Source organism: Chrysemys picta, chromosome 8 (genome assembly GCF_011386835.1).
Source record: "Chrysemys picta bellii isolate R12L10 chromosome 8, ASM1138683v2, whole genome shotgun sequence".
Taxonomy (NCBI): domain Eukaryota; kingdom Metazoa; phylum Chordata; order Testudines; family Emydidae; genus Chrysemys; species Chrysemys picta.
In genome coordinates, this window is record NC_088798.1 from 34419806 (window position 1) to 34437854 (window position 18049).

General features: G+C 42.8%; 1 protein-coding gene across 1 annotated transcript in view; it reads right to left on the reverse strand.

The window, feature by feature from the left end:
* BCAR3 (BCAR3 adaptor protein, NSP family member) overlaps positions 1-18049 on the reverse strand; it is a 188442-nt gene that overhangs the window by 127337 nt on the left and 43056 nt on the right. The window contains exons 3-4 of the mRNA XM_024103193.3: positions 10967-11093; positions 5123-5237 (exon numbers count right to left, since the gene is read on the reverse strand). Coding sequence (XP_023958961.2) covers positions 5123-5237; positions 10967-11056 — 205 coding nt within the window. The 5' untranslated portion in view covers positions 11057-11093. The remainder of the gene's footprint in view (positions 1-5122; positions 5238-10966; positions 11094-18049) is intronic.

Here is an 18049-nt window from a genome sequence, read left to right on the forward strand (position 1 = left end):
TTTTCCTCAGGAATGTGCATGGTTACATCCATTTGAGATGGAAATATGGATGCTGCAGTAACTGCCAGGTATCTATGTAGACACTGCCTCCTTTACATTGGCTGTTGGCTGTCTTGTCAATTTCACTGGCCCCCATTCCCCTAGAGAGCTGGGTGGCTGGACTCCACTCCCGGCTGGGAGCTGTGGGCAAGAAGCCCTGGCAGCTTCCCCCCACTGGGAACTGGGGCGAGAAGCCCTGGTGGTTTTACACACACACTCTCTCTCTCTCCCCCCCCCCCCAGCTGGAAGCCACCCTCAAGAAGCCTTGACAGCATTCAAGCCCCCACTCCCAGCTGGGAACTGAGGTGAGAAGCCCCAGCACCTCCCCTCCCCCACTCCCTGCAGGGAAGGGGGCAACCATGTCAGTTTCACAACTTGGTGAGTCATGAAATTGACACAGCTGCATGGTTCTTGGCAGGGAGGGGGGGGGGGGGGACTGACAAGCCGGACTGGGATGGGGAGAAGCACCAGGTGGCTTCCCCTGCTCCTGGTGGGGAATGGGGAAGGGAGGGTAGGGGCAGCCTGCCGAAACCCCAAGAGCCTTTGGGGCAGCCGGGCTCCTGGCAGGGAGCTGCTAGTGGAGCTGAGAGACCTGGCTCTCAGCTCCCCACACTGCCCTTAGGTCGGTGGAAGTGCTCCTGGTGAACATGCGCACCACCGACCCAAGGAAGGTAGTGTGCACATGCACCACCGCAGTGATTACTGCAGTGGCTGTAAGTCAACCTAAAATAGGTCGACCTACATTTCTAGAGTAGATATACCCTATGTTGGCTCCAGGCCCACTATGGAGTCTCCAAGGTGAGGGTTGCCCTGGCATGGGGGAAATTTCATTGCTTTTTGGCTTCTTTGCACTACCTAAACAGAAAAAAAAAAAGAAAAAAAAAGAGCCAGACTGTAGCAGAGAATATGGCCACACGTAGACAGAACCAAAGAGCATATTGAAAGGATCTTAGTTACTGATTCAAAATATATAATGCCTCATCCTAATTTCATCTAGGTTGGATTAAATACTCATAGGAAACAGTAAGTCAAATACTTCTGGGAGGCAGAATCAGGAAGCACACAAATGGCAGACATGTTTTTGTATTTAACATCAGAGTTTGCAGAGGTGCGGAAGAATCCTCCACCTGTGCATTTAACCAGACCTTTTTAGAGATGAAAAATCACCATTAAGACATGCCTGTATATCTTCAATAATACCTAACAACTTCTGAGAGTGTTTGCAAGTTAAAATAACTTCTGCCTTGTACTCCATAGAAAACTCCTGAACAACAAGTTTAGTGCTAATCTGGGTTGTTTTAAAAATTCAAATTAAGACAGAGTGGAAAAATATCTTTTACTATGCAGTGGTATAATTTTTGCTGAGAAATGCACATTTATTTAAGAGTGGAAAGTAAAGAAAACACTAATGCTTCAGTGTCTGACTTCAGTACAGTTCAGTGCTGAAAAACAAGTGTTTTCAGTGTAAATGATTAGGCACTCTTGCTCCTAGACACAGCACTTTGTCAAAGACAGACACAAAACAAAAACACTTCATAATAGGCTGGAGACTAGATAACAGCCATTAGTCCCTATTGTGAAAACAAAACAGTCTGCAGTCACATTTAACTGACAGAACTGATCTGTTTTACAGTGTTCCCAGAGTTTTTTAACATAATGAACCATCTCTGGGGTAAGTCTATTGGAGACAACACAGTAACTCAAGGGATGAAATTTGGCCCCACTCTGAAATGAATATTTTAGTTACACACAATTGTTCATTAGCTAAAAAGAGAAACTGAGGGGGAAAATAGCACCCAAAATTGTTTATTTTCCAGAACAATGAACTACTTACATTTTCATTAGAACTTAGCTCAGGAAACTCCAGCACTTCATTACCAAACCAGCCAAGTGATACAGCTTGCAGGGTAATAGAATGATATGTCTAGATGACATAAAATATATGCTGTAATTCAGGAATAAAATTCTTGGTTCAAATTCATCCCTGCTGTGATTCTATTGAAGCCATTGGAGTTACACTGGGGATGAATTTAGCCCTACACATTTGAAGCTATCCAGTCTCAAGAGGAATATTGTTGCTGTGAAGTCAGAAAAAGAACACCGCATATAAAGACTATTTGCAAACTGTTATGTCATTAAGGGCTTCATTGCCTGAGCCTTTATTTTTCATATTTTCCTTATCTCCAAGGACTCTGCTAACATTAAATGTTTTATTTTTTAACGTTCTTATCGACATTCTTCAGAAATGTTTTTGTGTTGGTTGATCCTTCATTGGCATTGAAGTTACAGATACAAACATTTTCATTTGTTTGGTACAATTCTTGTGAGATAAGCCTCCTTTCCTTGTTTTATCTGCTCACCTAAGAGTTTGACATTTAGGTACAGTGATGGTTATTTTATTGTATTTTTGGCAGATTTGTTGAGTTGGCTGAATTGATATAAAATATCTATAAACCAATTCAGTGGGTGGCTGAAAAGCTTAGCAGCACCTTTGATTATACATTTTTTTTCGAGTGTGAATAATAACCCATTCACCACTACAGTATCTAAGGAAGGCAACAAGATTCCAGTCTTCACAAGTGAATGAAAGTGGGTTCCACTCAAAACATCTCCTAGTCTCATTGCAATAATCAAGTTTTGTAGTTTCCTGTTAAATTCACAATATAGATTACAAGAATGAGATACTGAGTTTACATTTTAATGACTCGTATACTCTGATTTATGAAAGTTAAACTACCCTGTGATGGGTTGGATCACAGAAACCCCCTTGGGAGCTGCCACCTAATGTGCCAAGACTACCTCTGCTCCTGTTTTCCCTGCCAGCTCAGGACTCGAACACCCTGTCTTGCTGAGCCAGACACTCCCGTCTGCTCCAACACAGACCCAGGGTCTGAATTACTTGCCCCAAAGCTGCAGGTTTACCTGAAAACAGCTCACAGTGCTTGTCTTTAGCACTCAGATGCCCAACTCCCAATGGGGTCTAAACCCAAATAAATCCGTTTTACCCTGTATAAAGCTTGTGCAGGGTAAACTCATAAATTGTTTGCCCTCTATAACACTGATAGAGAGATATGCACAGTTGTTTGCTCCCCCAAATATTAACACATACTCTGAGTTAATTAATAAGGAAAAAGTGATTTTATTAAATACAGAAAGTAGGATTTAAGTGGTTCCAAGTAGTAACAGACAGAACCAAGTAAGTCACCAAGCAAAATAAAATAAAATGCGCAAATCTATGTCTAATCAAACTGAATACAGATAATCTCACACTCAGAGATGCTTCAGTAAGTTTTTTTTCTCAGACTGGACACCTTCCAGGCCTGGGCACAATTCTTTCCCCTGGTACAGCTCTTGTTCCGGCTCAGGTGGTAGCTAGGGGATTCTTCATGATGGCTCCTCTCCTGTCCCTTGTTAGGGTGACCAGACAGCAAGTGTGAAAAATCGGGATGGGGATGGAGAGTAATAGGAGCCTATATAAGAAAAAGACCCAAAAATCGGGACTGTCCCTATAAAATCAGGACATCTGGTCACCCTACTTGTTCTGTTCCACTCCTTTATATATCTTCTGCATAAGGCAGGAACCCTTTGTCCCTCTGGGTTTTCACCCCTCCCTCACTGGAAAAGCACCAGGTTAAAGATGGATTCCAGTTCAGGTGACATGATCACATGTCACTGCAAGACTTCATTACTCACTTGCCAGCACACAGGTATACAGGAAGACTCACAGTTAGAACACAGCCTTCTGCTGACAATGATTCTGGTTAATGGGAATCATCAAGATTCCAAACCACCATTAATGGCCCACACTTTGCATAATTACAATAGGCCCTCAGAGTTATATTTCAAGTTTCAGATACAAGAGTGGTATATTTATACAAATAGGATGATCACACTCAGTAGATTAGAAGCTTTGTAATGATACCTTACAAGAGACCTTTTGCATGAAGCATATCCCAGTTACATTATATTCACTAATTATCATATTTTTTATAAAACTATATAGACTGCACAATGTCACATATCCTACTTGACCTCTTCAGAATTAAGTTTTTCTATCATTGATTAAAAAATCAGAAAAAATTATATGGTTGCATGAGCATACAGTTGTTTTTCAACCCTGACACACAGAATATCAGTTCCCAAACACAGAAGACTAGCGTAGGTCAACACAGAATATTTATGAATAGTATCACTACACATGGTTCTATTCCCAACCATGTCTTCTCATCTCATCTGAAATAAATGAAAGGCAGGAACATTATCAAAGTAAAATGTTGACTTCTGTGCAGTCTGACACCCTTTGCCCAGGATATTTTATAATTATTGGGCAGACTACATCATAATTAAACCTTGTTATCTAGAGTAATATTTCTTGAAAGATCCTCTTCAATGAATCAAGACTAAATAGTACCATCTTACTGAGTTCTCACTCAGAGGAGAACATTTTGAAGAGTTGCCATACTCGAACAGCTGTAATGAGCTCCTCTGAGCAGAACTTTGGTGCTTAATTGGGAAAGGGACTTGTATCATAATAAAACAAAAGGTATTTTAATTAAACCCTAAGAGTTCAGAACAGGGGCCCATATAGAAAAGGAGGGAGGAAAGTGCCGCTGTTATCCATTCTCCCTTTAGACCAAACACTCCCTGCTCACTTCCTCTTTTTTCACAGGAGTGAAGTAATTTATGCAGAACACTGCTTCGTCTTGACTTTTTGGTTACAGTCTTTCCAAATGAGGGAAAAGGGATTCATCAGCCTTTTGGCAATCATACTGTCTGCTAACATTATGATTTGTTCTTAGGATCAAGACTGAGTGCTAGAAAGTGACACTAATATGGAGACCTCTACTGACAAACACCAAAATGAGAATGGGTTAATGATCCCTATCTTCTCTCCCAAGTATCCTCCAAGTAGCTAAACCATCAGCCATTCTTGTTACAGTCTGAATACTGTAATCTTGTGGGCCTCATCACAAAGTTGTATGTTAGGCTGAAACACCATATTCATTTCTGTACGCCCTGTGATTGGAAAGTAACATTAATCCATTTTCCAAACCTCTAGGAAACAACATGGCAGACTTCTTACCTCTTTTTCTTTCTGCCTCCTGAAGCAGCAGGATATTGGAAAGGATGTGTGTTCGGTGGATTTGGTTCTCAATTCCTATTTTCCTAAGATCAACTTCTGTCAGATGTAGTAAGTCCTGTAGCAAACCCCAGAGAAAGAGAACATGCTGTAGAGAGATATTACTCCAATAGTAAATTAAATTCTCCTTGAGCCACTTTGGTGCCTTCTGTTACTGTGGGCTAAATAACAACAGGTTTAGGAAAATATTTATACATTATGATAAATCTTTTCAATGATAAATCCTGTTACTGAAGCAGGAAGGATTTCACACTGTCATTAAAACTAGTTAACCATCTTAAAAACATCTGGCTAATTATAGGATTATAACAACACATGATGTAGCAGCACTTGGGCCAATGTAACTTTACGTAGGTTAAAAAATGTTTTTCTTAAAAAGGCCAGAGTTGCGATGAACAAAATGTGCACTTTTCTCAACACACACTGAATGGTGAAGATTTTTCATATTTAGTTTGGGATCCATGCTGATGGATATTTTTAACAATAAAAAAGGTTCTCTCTTCATTTATTACATTTTGAGAAATGGAAAATACCCACAAGCTAAGACTCTTAGAAGAAAAAAAGTTAACATACTACTTTCACTTACATTAATGAAGGGAGATACAGTTCAAACTTGATTGGGGGGACATGAAAAATTATGGACTGTAAAGATTTTGGATAATGAAGAGACTACTTAATGTAATTAACAGTCATCAGGGGACATGACCCTGTTTTGAATGACATGAGTTCTAAATAACTGAGGTTGAACAGTTATCTTCTCTCATCTCTGCAAAATCAGAATTAATTTATCAAAATAGGCTGCTGAATAACTCAGGGAATTATTTATGAAGGTCTAGAATGCTTCAATTTTACGTCAACGTCTTTAAAAGAAATGGGGGCGGGGAAAGCATTGTAGTTTGGAGAAAATCCTTTAGGGTCACATACGTTTCCTTTCCCCTTTGTTATTTTGTCTTTTGTTTGTGGAGCATAGCAAGGTAATTCTTTGGAATTTGCTCCACTTTAGTGTTGGCAGGTGGGGCTCATAACATTCCAATCTATTGTGGTATCTTTTATGAAGTTGGGCATCTCAACTCTCGGATCATAAAAGACAGATTGCATCGTTACAGTTACTTTAAATGCACCGCCAAGACCACCAGCAAAGAATTTATTTTTTAAGTAGAGCCACAAACTAGCAAATCTTCATTCTTTTAAATAAAACCATAGTGCCTGAGACACTCTACTGGATTTAGGGCACCCACTTTTATTCTCTGAACCCCCATTTCAGATGCCAGAAACGAGACAGTTCCATAAAGCTGTAGAAAGAAGACTGCACTAGTTTTCATTTGAAAGCGTGAAATCAAATGTGAGCATTTCCCAGATGTTGATGCATTAAATGTATGTCAATAGAAGGGGCAGGGCTTTCTGATCATGAAACTATTATGCTTATTTTCCCCCTCTCAGATTTACCAAAAGGGGAAAATACCAAAGGTGAAGCCACAGAGAAGTGGGAAAGATTTTAAAACTAGTGCTAACACTTGCACAGGATCCTTCTCCTCCTTCCACTCCCCTCCTCCCCCAAAATCAAAACCAAAAAATGCAGCCTGGTCTTCTGCTTGTCCAGCCTTTGCCAAACATAAAAGAATGGCAATACAAAGGCAACTGGTGTTTACACCTCTGGTTCTGGACAACATACACTGGTGGTAATACAGTGGGGGCTTTTACTGGCAGATTTCTGAAGTAGTGTTAGAGAAATTGTTATGACAGCAAAAAATAATGATACACAGATGCCATGATTGTAGAAGGGAGAATAATCTCCTACCTGAAAGTTTTCCTGCTTTATTCGAGACTCCCACACAACACTTTATGTTCCTCTCTAAGAACCAGTTAAAGTACAGGATTGGGAACCAAGAAACCTATGATCTACCCCCAGCTCTGCCACTTGACCCATCACTTCTGAAAGGTTGCCGACCCCTGGTCTATAGTATTTAGCTCAGAAACTGGGGAAAGAGCATAAAAATGGCAATGAAGTGGAACCTCCAGAAACTGTAAAACAGTAAATGGAAAAGTGACTGGAGGTTTTAACTTAGAAAAATCCATTGTATTCAGAGTGACACAGTAAGCCTATTATTAAGTTTTGAGCAGCAGCTGATTTCTTCCCCAGACGGGCTTTCAGGCCTATTAAAACTAAAAGAGTAATTTTGCTGTATGTTTCTTTCAATTTGTTGTCTGTCAACTCAACCCTCCCAGGGTTCTATATTGGGATCTTTTGTGTTACAAAGATAGCATGAATCACATAGCAACATGTTTCAACTTACTACTGCATTTTACTGACTGACTGCTTAGGGACCTAGGTTATCATAGAAAATGAGTCTTTTTATTAGCCTTCACAGACTCTAAGTTATCTTTGAAATCCTATTATCTTTATTCTGCTTGGATTATCAGATTACCCCAACACTGTAAGTACTCTGGTAGACAGGCAGCACAGCTGTGACATGAAAACCACTTTTAATTAAAACCCTATTGTCTGTCTCTGTGTAAAATTTGATTGGGGAGAATGACTGGTGAATAATTGTAATTCATTTACAAATGAATCCAGGAATGTCTTCAGTTGATGAAAATACTTTTAACGATAATATTTATTCTATGTATTATTTTACTTTGTGAGATATAATTGAAATATTTAGTGATAACAATAACAGTTCAAAGCAATGTACATCTGTTGATAAACTTGTATGCTGAGTGCAGTGCAGAATATTAGAGGTAAAGGATATTATTTTTTTCTGGGAGGCGGGGGCAAGAGGTTACTTATACATGCCAACAATGCAGACAGAAAAAACAGGATGATAGATAGAAGGGTGATTCTGGTTCTGACTTCCATACATAGGTTTATAGAGGTAGGACTTTCTCAGAATTCCTGCAGAACTTCTAGAGATGTTGCTGAGATCCCCAAGATGATTGATATGAGGGGCCAGGATTCCTTCTGGTATTGCTAATTCAGCACTGTGGGGAAGAGACACAGCAGAGGTTACCTGTAATTTCAAAAGGCTACCTCCTTCAACTCACTATCCTGCCCTGCTGCATGTGCAGAAAAAGTTTTCTATGACATCTTTCCACTCACATAGTGGAATGGCATCTCACATAGTGGAAAGATGTCATAGAAAACTTTTTCTGCACATGCAGCAGGGCAGGATCCCTTTCTAGGACTCAAGAGTACTGGGAGAGGGGGGCCTGTAAATTTGCCATCCTGCATACCATGACCCCAAGTGGACGTGGTCTGCAAGCTAGATGAGATGGATGTCCAGTCCTCCAGCCAGCTAACATGTATGCTGTAGTCAACAGCATCTGCTAACCTGGCACGCACCTGGCTCCTGTTTAGAGCAGCAGCAATGTGTGCCCAACAGAAGCTTAGGCTGGCTAGCATGATTCCTGTAAAGAATGATGCATCTGTCGGTGTTTCTTTTTCTGGCTCAAATTTCTACAGTGAAGGATTTGGACTGAAGTGTTTAAAGTGGGGTTAATAGGTATATAATAGTAATAGTACTTTGCACTACTACATAGCCCTCCACATAACATACAACTAATTAATCCTCACAACATCGCTATGTTGTAGGTTTTATACACATTTTACAGATGAATAAATTAAGAGAAACTATGGTTACAACTACACTACTAGTGAGGGGTGTGATTCCCCTGTTCGCACACATACACTTGCACTAGCTCTCAAACCCCCCTGAAACTAGTGGATACATACGCAACAAGGCTAAGCCATACCTCTGCTGCTGCTTCCCATGCTACACTGCTATTTCTACTTGCACTAGCTCACTAAGAGCTAGTGCGAGTATGTGTACACAAGCAGGGGAATCACACCCCAGGCCTGTAGTGAAGATGTAGCCTAAACGACTTGTCCGAGATGACACAGCGTCAGCAAGTCAGTGATAGAGTGAGGAATGGAATATAGGAGTCATGGTTCCCAGTCCCCTGCTCTAGTCACTCTATACAATCCTGCTGTTGTTAAACAGAATCAGACTCAAGACTGGAATCAAGTGGGCTACTGCATGAGGTCTTTCAAATTTTACTGTTCCTATTTGATATTTATCTATTTTCAAATGGTAACAAATAGCTCTCGTGATCGTTACCAAACTAATATTGATAAATGTGGTTGGGGTGAAAGTGGGCTGGTATAGTGTGCTGGTAAAAAGCCGGTACTGACCCATATGCAGCCCATGTTAAAGCGCTGCAGCTGCAGCAGCGCTTTAATGTCATTGCCCCTTTTACCACTGCCCTCCCCCCCGGGCCTCTGACAGGAGGGGGCAAAAGGGGCAGCTGCCCTGGGGCCGGCGATTTAAAGGGGCCTGGGGATCCCAGCTGCGACCGAAGCCCTGGACCCTTTTAAATCGCTGCTGGAGCCACGGGCGGCGGGGGCCAGGTAGTGCAGACGGGCTGGCTGGGGGACGCTGACCCCCAGACCCACCCCTTCTGCCCGAGGCCTCGCCCCTTCCAGGAGCCGGAGCCGGCCCCCATACTGGTAAGAATTTAATATTACTTTCACCACTGAACGTGGTTCTTCATCAGTATGGAACTGTATTACTAGCCACATGTGTGCCATTGTTCTGTAAACAGATACATTCATTATCACTAAACTATTCATTACAATTCAAAACTAGATATAAGATAATGCAACTTATTGGTTAAAATTTGGAAAACAAAAGTTATCTACTTGTTCTCACTTTAGTAAATGTGTTCATTAGAGCTAAAGTCTCAGACTGTCTTGGCTAACACTGGATAAGTGGCTGTATTTCATGATGAGTTTTAGTATACAGAATTACAAAAGGTATGGGGTTTTGCTTTGCTTTTCATGTTTGTATGAGATAAAGGGAGAGCATCACCCTTCAGTTTCCTGTGCTTGAGGCTCAGTCAGACAAGTAATTACTACTAGGCATATTGCTTACTACCTGGAGTAGTTCCATGGGCAATAGTTAATAGCGCTACTCCTGGTAATAAGTATTACTCTTGATAGTTGGTGCTTGCAGAATCTGGCCCTAATGTTCACATCTCCACAGTAATGTTACTTAAATTTAAAATATAGTTTTATCTTTACTTAATTCATTATGAAAAACGAAATCCCTGCTCATTTTTCCTTTCAGTCAACAATACACATTATCAAAAGTTCTACTTTTACAGTTATATATGTATTATTTATTTATTATTATATATATTATTTTAGCAATAATGGGTAGGCACAAAGAATTACACACCAAACATGTTCAAATCTTAGATTTGATCCTGCACTGAGATCTGTGTGGACCATAGTGTATTTACATTAAGTTATACATTTTCCTGAATGGTCCTGTCTAGCCTCTAGCAGAAGTACTGAGAAATAGCTTAAGTCTGGAAACATTCAAATGAACAAAGTAATATTTATCAAGAATATTAAAACAGAAAAGTTCTACATTCTTGGACAATAGATAACTGGACTTTTGGCTAAAATACAGTCAGTCAGGGGACTATACCTTGCATTTGGGATTGGACTCAGTAAGTAAAAAAGCTTTTTCCACCACTAACTTCTGTGCTCTTAAAGCTTCTATAAATCCAGTGAATAAGAGTAAAGGAAGTATTACTTGGGCAACACTTACCTACTCAAATTCCCACCAGAGTTCTGCTATTTTCATGAGATTTCTATGTTAGGATAAAGCTTAAAAGTTCTAATTTTCTAACTAATAACCTATTTAGTTTGAGACTAATTGTGTTGAGCGGATTGAACCATTTGAGACTTTCATGGGAATTTTCCTGAAAAAGAGAGTTTCTTACCTCTACACCATCGTATTGTTTATCAAAGAGCATGCAATATTCTGGGAGACCCAGCTCGGTTAGCCAGTTAGAAATGGATAGATGCTTCATAATCTGTTACTCTCCTCACCTCACAATGCCTTTGACTCTGCAGAACAAAACAAACAAAAATGTTTAGCTAATGCTAATAATGCAGAGCATCAGTGGAATTCCAACAGAGCACTTAAAATAGCCACTTTAATAGCAAATGAGCTCCTCTGATTAATGTTATCACCCTTAATTCCAAAGATATGAAGAATGATCTGGTCATTGTTTTAGAGCTCCTGTTAATTATGTATTAAGGTTGGTTATGTAAAATTAAGATTGAAGGACAGATCCTCTGCTGGTGTAAATTAAAGTGAATGGAACTATGATAATTTGCCATCTGAAGATCTGCCCACACGTCTATATGTAATTTGTTGTTTCATTTGTAACCTTAATGTTACTGGGTATGTCAAAGGCTCTGTGTTGCTTTTAGCCTTCTCAGAAGGTGAATATAGACCAGGCCTACAATATAATCATCTAATCAGCAAAAAATGCTCAGTCCTTGTATTTATAGAAGATATTCCTCAATCCCTTTGTCCAGCAACCATGCCTTAGTTCCTCCTTCATGTTGAATAAATTGAGTGATAAAATGTATGAGAGGGAGACAAGAGTGAATGGGATTGTAACTTGTGTGTGAATGTGGAGGAGGTGAATGGGACTGTGTGATTTGTAGGGGACAAAGAATGAATATGATCCTGTGGTGTGTGTTTGTCGGAGATTCACAGACACTGGTTACTGAGTTACAGAGTATCCCATAACTAGGAGATAGAAGCTACTCCTTTGGCTCCATCAGGATGTTGGCAGCTTTGAATTTGTCAACAAGACTTCCCGGAGCACTTTTTTCACCAATTTCTGTCTTTCTGTTGCTGGGACTCTGTTTTGGTCTCCATCTACAAGCTCTGAGAGCCCACTATTGGGCCCACCTACAATTAATTGATGGATTGGTGTATTGATTAATCTCTTAGACTACAGTGGCCAATAAGGGTTGGTCTCCTGAGCAGCAACAGTATCAGGAAGATTACCACCACTATTATTAGAATGAGAGACTTGAGGAGCACACAAGAAACAATTGTAATTTATCACAAGTTCCTTCATTAAGAAATCCACTAAGCAGATAAACAATCTCACAACAGCAGATAGAGAGTACAAAGTGTTTAGCCCTATGACAGGCATTACTCACATTTCCTGCTTGGAAACCACAGACTGTCAGTCACTATCTTGCTCATCATCATCACCACCCATAGCTGTCATCTTGGATTCTCCCATGGCACACAGGCCAAGTTATACCTCTGATGAGTTACACTGATGCCTATTCGGGGTAGTGCCTATTCATGAAGCTTTCAACCCCTTTTCCTTAACTATATTTCTACATCCGACCCAGTAGCAGCTTACTGTATGAGCCGACAGGGCCTGTGCCCATGGGCCCTGGCCAATTTGGGGGCCCCGCAGGAGTGCCGGCCCTCTGGCCCCACCCCTGCTGCTCCTTCTCCCACCACCCTGCCCCTCAGCCATGCTCCTCTCTTCCCCTTGAGGCCTTGCTCCCAGCCAGGCTGGAAGATGGCTGGACATAGTGTGAGTGAGTATATTTCCCCCGTGTGAAGCCGGCCCGAGGCCCCACTCCCTTCACCCCCTGCACTGAGCCAGCCCAAGCCACTTGCCCAAGCCACCTTCTTCCCCATGCAGGACTGGCCCGAGCCCCGCTGCTCACCCTCCCCCCAGCCTCTTTTTGTCAAAACTGGGCATTTGTACTGTCTGCTCTTGCCAACTGGTGATCAGTTGGCAAGAGCAAATGGGACAAAATGCCCAGTTTTGACAAAATGTTGGGACATCCGAGTCCAAAACAGGACATATGGTTACCCTAGGCCAGGGGTCCCCAAATTTGTTTGGTTGTCCCCCCAGTTACCTGGTCCACGGGAGTCAGGGCTAGAGCTGGGAATGGGAGTCAGGGGTCGTGGTGGGGCCAGGGTTGAGGTCAGGGACCGGGAGTGGGGCTGTGACCGGGAGTGGGGCCAGGAACAGAGCCATGACTGGGGCTGGGGCCAGAGCAGGGTTGGGTGGTGCTCCCTTCCCACCCCCGTGGTGGCTGACACAGGCCTCCCCATTTGTTCCTCTATGCTCCCCTAGGGGGCACTCTCCACAGTTTGGGGACCACTGTCCTAGGCTGGGTAAAAGCCACCCAGGGAGCCAGAGCAGCTGTGGGGAGCCCATGACCCTCCACCTGCCACAGACAGGAGACCAGGGTGCCCAAGAGCAGCCCCTGGCCTGTGTCCCTGCCCCGCAGGGTGCACCGCCCAGGGCAGATGGAGGGTCCAGGCCTCCCCACAGTAGCCCGGGCTCCCTGGGCAGCTCTTACCACAGCCCCTGCTTCCAGCAAGGCCAGTGGGCAGGGCCTTGCAGGAAGGGGAGGAGTGGGGGGCAGGGCAGGGGGGATTTTGGGGGCCCCAAAGTTTTTTGTGCCAAGGCCCCAATAAATCTTAATCTGCCTCTGACCCCACTAAACCTGGGGTACCCCATTTTTTATAGGCTAACTTGTTAGTTCCCTTTATACTCATTAACATTTATGTCACTCAATCACCATAACAACTAGTGATTTGCACACTGCTGACAACTTTGTGTCTGCAAAAAGCCCCAGAATACTCTAATCAGCTTTAACTGGTACATTGCAATATATACTTCCTAAATATCAGAACATCTATTACTGTTAGGGTTGCCAACTTTCTGACTGGAAAAAACTGAACACCCTTGCCCTGTCCCCTGCCCCACCTCTTCCCCCAAGGCCCTGCCCCACCCCTTCTCCAAGGCCCCCCCCCTGCTCACTCCATCCATCGCTCGCTCTCCCCCACCCTCACTCACTTTCACCAGGCTGGGGCAGGGCTCTGGCTGGGGGGCAGGCTCTGAGGTAGGTCCAGGAATGAGGGTTTGAGGTGCTGGAGGGGGCTTCAGGCTGTGGGGTGGGACTGAAGGGTCCGGAGTGTAGGAAGGGGCTCTGGCCTGGGGCAGGGGTGAGAGAGGACATGAGGGTGTCAGTTGGAGATGCGGGCTCTGGGGTGAGGCTGGGGATGAAGGGTTTGGGGTGCAGGAGGGGGCTCTGGGCTGCAGCCGAGGGGTTTGGAGTGTGAGAAGGGGCTCAGGGCTGGGGAAGGGGTTTGGGATCTGGGAGGGGAGTGGGGTGCAGGCTCCAGGAGGTGCTTACCTCAGGTGGCACCAGAAGCAGCCGGCATGTCCCTCTGGCTCCTAGGCTCAGGGACGGCCAGGGGGCTCTGCGTGCTGCCCCCATTCACAGGAGCTGCCCCTGCAGCTCCCATTAGCTGCAGTTCCCAACCAATGGGAGCTGCAGAGCTGGTGCTTGGGGCGGCACCTGCGGGCGGGGGTAGGGGTAGTGCACAGAGCCCTCCTGGCTGCCCCTCCACCTAGGAGCCAGAGAGACATGTCGGTTGTTTCAGGGAGCCACGTGGAGCTGGTTGCTGTGGCCAACCAGACTTTTAGCCGCCAGCTGACCAGAGCCAACAGGGTCCCTTTTCAACTGGGTATTCCAGTCGAAAACCGGATGCCTGGCAACCCTAATTACTGTAACTGTTTCATCTTATAACATAGGGTCAGTTAGCTACTCATGTCAGCCTATCTTTAGGGTTGATGCCTTGTTTTGTTAAGTTAAATATCTTACAGGCTTCAGGTCAGTAGACCCTGTGTTATAACATTAATTAATATTTATATTTCACTTCTATATCACAAATATACCTGATACATTTTATCCTTGGCTACACTGGCTCACAAACTATGCCACTCCACTTTATCCATTCTGGAGGATTGTAGATGGCACTAGGAAAAGACCATACACTTCCTTCTTTGAAGGTGAAGTAAGAACATACCTTCCCCGACCTGGCAAACATGGAGGCATGCCGTCTGCCTCAACTCTCAGCAGGTAGCCTCCACCTATTCTCACTAGTGCAGTGCAACTTGCTGTACCATGGCCTCAGACTGTACAAAGACAGTGGTTTTGAATCTTGTCAGAGGAGCCCTTGCTGGTAGTTTGTGGGTAGATGGCTAGTCACATAGTGCTGGCTCTCCTTGTTTCCAGCTGCTCCATTGCATTAAAAAATAGATAGAAATAAATTAAATACTCTCCTAATATCATTGCTCCATGTAACAAACTGCTGTATTTGACAAAGTTATGGACTTGTAAATAGGAGGACACACATCCACAAGGCAATTTCTATTAGAAAGTGGAGCACACAATGAATATATTTGAAAATCTCTAATCTAAACCTATGACTTGAAGCCTGAAAGTTTCAGGACTTCTCCAAAATATATGAACACTAAGACCAGAAAAAGGACATGTTCATGTTCAAACATGCCCAGGGCCGGCTCCAGGCACCAGCCTGCCAAGCAGGTGCTTGGGGCGGCCACTCCGGAGAGGGGCGGCACGTCCAGCTATTCGGTGGTAATTCGGCGGACGGTCCCTCACTCCTGCTCGGAGTGAAGGACCTCCCGCCGAATTGCCACCACAGATCGCGATCGCGGCTTTTTTTTTTTTTTTTTTCCGGCTGCTTGGGGCAGCCAAAACCCTGGAGCCAGCCCTGAACATGCCACTGTCTTTAAGTCTTAAATGTATGTGTTATCTTTTAAAATATTTTTCTTTTTTTGTCCACTGTGCAAGAAAAATAAATTTTTACCAGCTCTGCATAAAACCCAGTGGAATTATGATTTTTAGCAAGAAAACACTTATTCTAACCTGCCTGTCTACGCTAAATGCGTCACTTCAAATTCCCACAGGTTGATGTATGATGGTCAGCAAAGAGCCCTAATTGCTTACTGTCAAACAAAGTGATCTGTTTAGTGTTGTTATAATTCTTGGAATATTGTAACAGTGCCGAGGTTATACATTTAACTGCAAAGCCAAAAACACTACCTTCTACAGAAATGCATCACATAATACAGGCATTGGGTGCCTGTCTTATTACCGGAAATGTTTAATAGGAATTTAGGCTAGAAAAATTGCCTTTATTAGCCTGCAGAGGCTCTCAAAACAGACAGTATTTTGGAAGTCACTAAAGGCTTGTCTACGCTGTGACAATCGATGCGGCAATCTTCTAGTGAAGACCCGCTAGATCTACCACGGATCACTCTCCCGTCAACTCCTGTTCTCCACCTGATCAAGAAAATTAAGGGGGAGTTGACAGGAGAGCGTCTCCCGTCGACGTCACGTAGCGTGGACCCCGTGGTAAGTAGATCTAAGCTACGTCGATTTGAGTTACGCTATTCATGTAACTCAAATTGCGTAGCTTAGATCGACTTTTCCCTTTAGTGTAGACAAGGCCTAAGAATTTACTCTTGATAGTCACTTTGGAATGGAGCCAAAAGGGCTATGTTTCAAGGACATGAACATACCATTATATTGTGAAAGGTCCCCAATTCAGGGGGAGCCTTTGGACTTCAAGATGATCAGTAGGAAAGATACACTGGTTTCTGGGGAAGAAGGGGAATGGTGAAGAGCAGACAGCTGGGATTATGAGACTGGTAAGTAGAGCTAGCCAGACAATGGAAATTGCCTTCCCACAAATTTTTTTACATGGAACGATGATAATCAATGGGACATGGTATTATCAGGGTATAAAATATATAGGAATGACAGAGTAGGTTGTGCTGGTGGGCGAGTGGCACTATATGTGAAAGAAAGCATAGTAAAAATATAGTAAAAATCTTAAATGAATCAACCTGTACCATAGAATCTCTATGGATAGAAAATTTATGCTTGAATAATAAGAATATAGAAGTAGGAATATACTATAGACCCACTGACTAGGATGGTGATGGTGATTGTGAAATGCTCAGGGCGCTTAGGCTATAAAAATAGAAAACTCAGTAATGGCAGGTTTCAGCTATACCCATATTAACTGGGTACAGGTCACCTCAGGACAGGATGCAGAGAAAAGTTTCTAGACACCATAAATGACTGCTTTGTGGAGCAGCTAGTCCTGGAACCCACAGGGAGAAAGGCAATTCTTGATTTAGTCCTAACTGGAGCACAGGATCTGGTCCAAGAGGTGAGTATAGCTGAACCACTCGGTAATAGTGACCCTAATATAATTAAATTTAACATCCTTGTGAGAAGGAAAGCACCAAAGAAGTCTACCACTAGCATTTAACTTCAGAAAGGGGAACTACACAAAAATGAGGAAGCTAGTTAAATGGAAATTAAAAGGTACAGTTATAAAATGGAAATGCCTGAAAGCTGCATAGACACTTTTTAAAAACACCATAATAGAGGATCAAATTAAATGTATACCCCAAATTTAAAAACATAATAAGGGGACCAAAAATGCCACCATGGCTAAACAAGAAAGAAGCGGTGAGAGACAACAGGGCATCCTTTAAAAATTGGAAGTTAAATCTCTACTGAGGAAAATAGAAAGGACCATAAACTCTGGCAAGTAACGTTTAAAAGTATAATTAGGCAGGCCAAAAAAGAAAGAATTTGAAGAACAATGAGCCAAAGACTCAAAAAGTAACAGCAAATTTTTTTTGTAAGTACATCAGAAGCAGGAAACCTGCCAAACAATCAGTAGGACTATTGAACGATCGAGGTGCTAAAGTAGCATTCAAGGAAGGCCATTGCAGAGAAGCTAAATTAATTATTTTCATCAGTCTTCATGGCAGAGGATGTGAAGGAGGTTCTCACACCTGAGAGATTTTTTTAGGTGACAAATCTGAGGATTGAGATTGAGGTGTCAATAGAGGAGGTTTTGAAACAAACTGATTAAAAATTAAACAGTAATAAGTCACCATGACCAGATGGTATTCACCCAAGTGTTCTGAAGGAACTCAAATATTAAATTGCAGATCTAAGTGTGGTATGTAACCCATCATTTAAATCAGTTTCTGTACCAGATGACTGGAGGCTAGCTAACGTGACACCAATTTTAAAAAAAGGTTCCAGAGGCGATCCCAGCAATTACAGGCCAGTAAGCCTAGCTTCAGTACCAGGCAAATTGGTTGAAAGTATAGTAAAGAACAGAATTA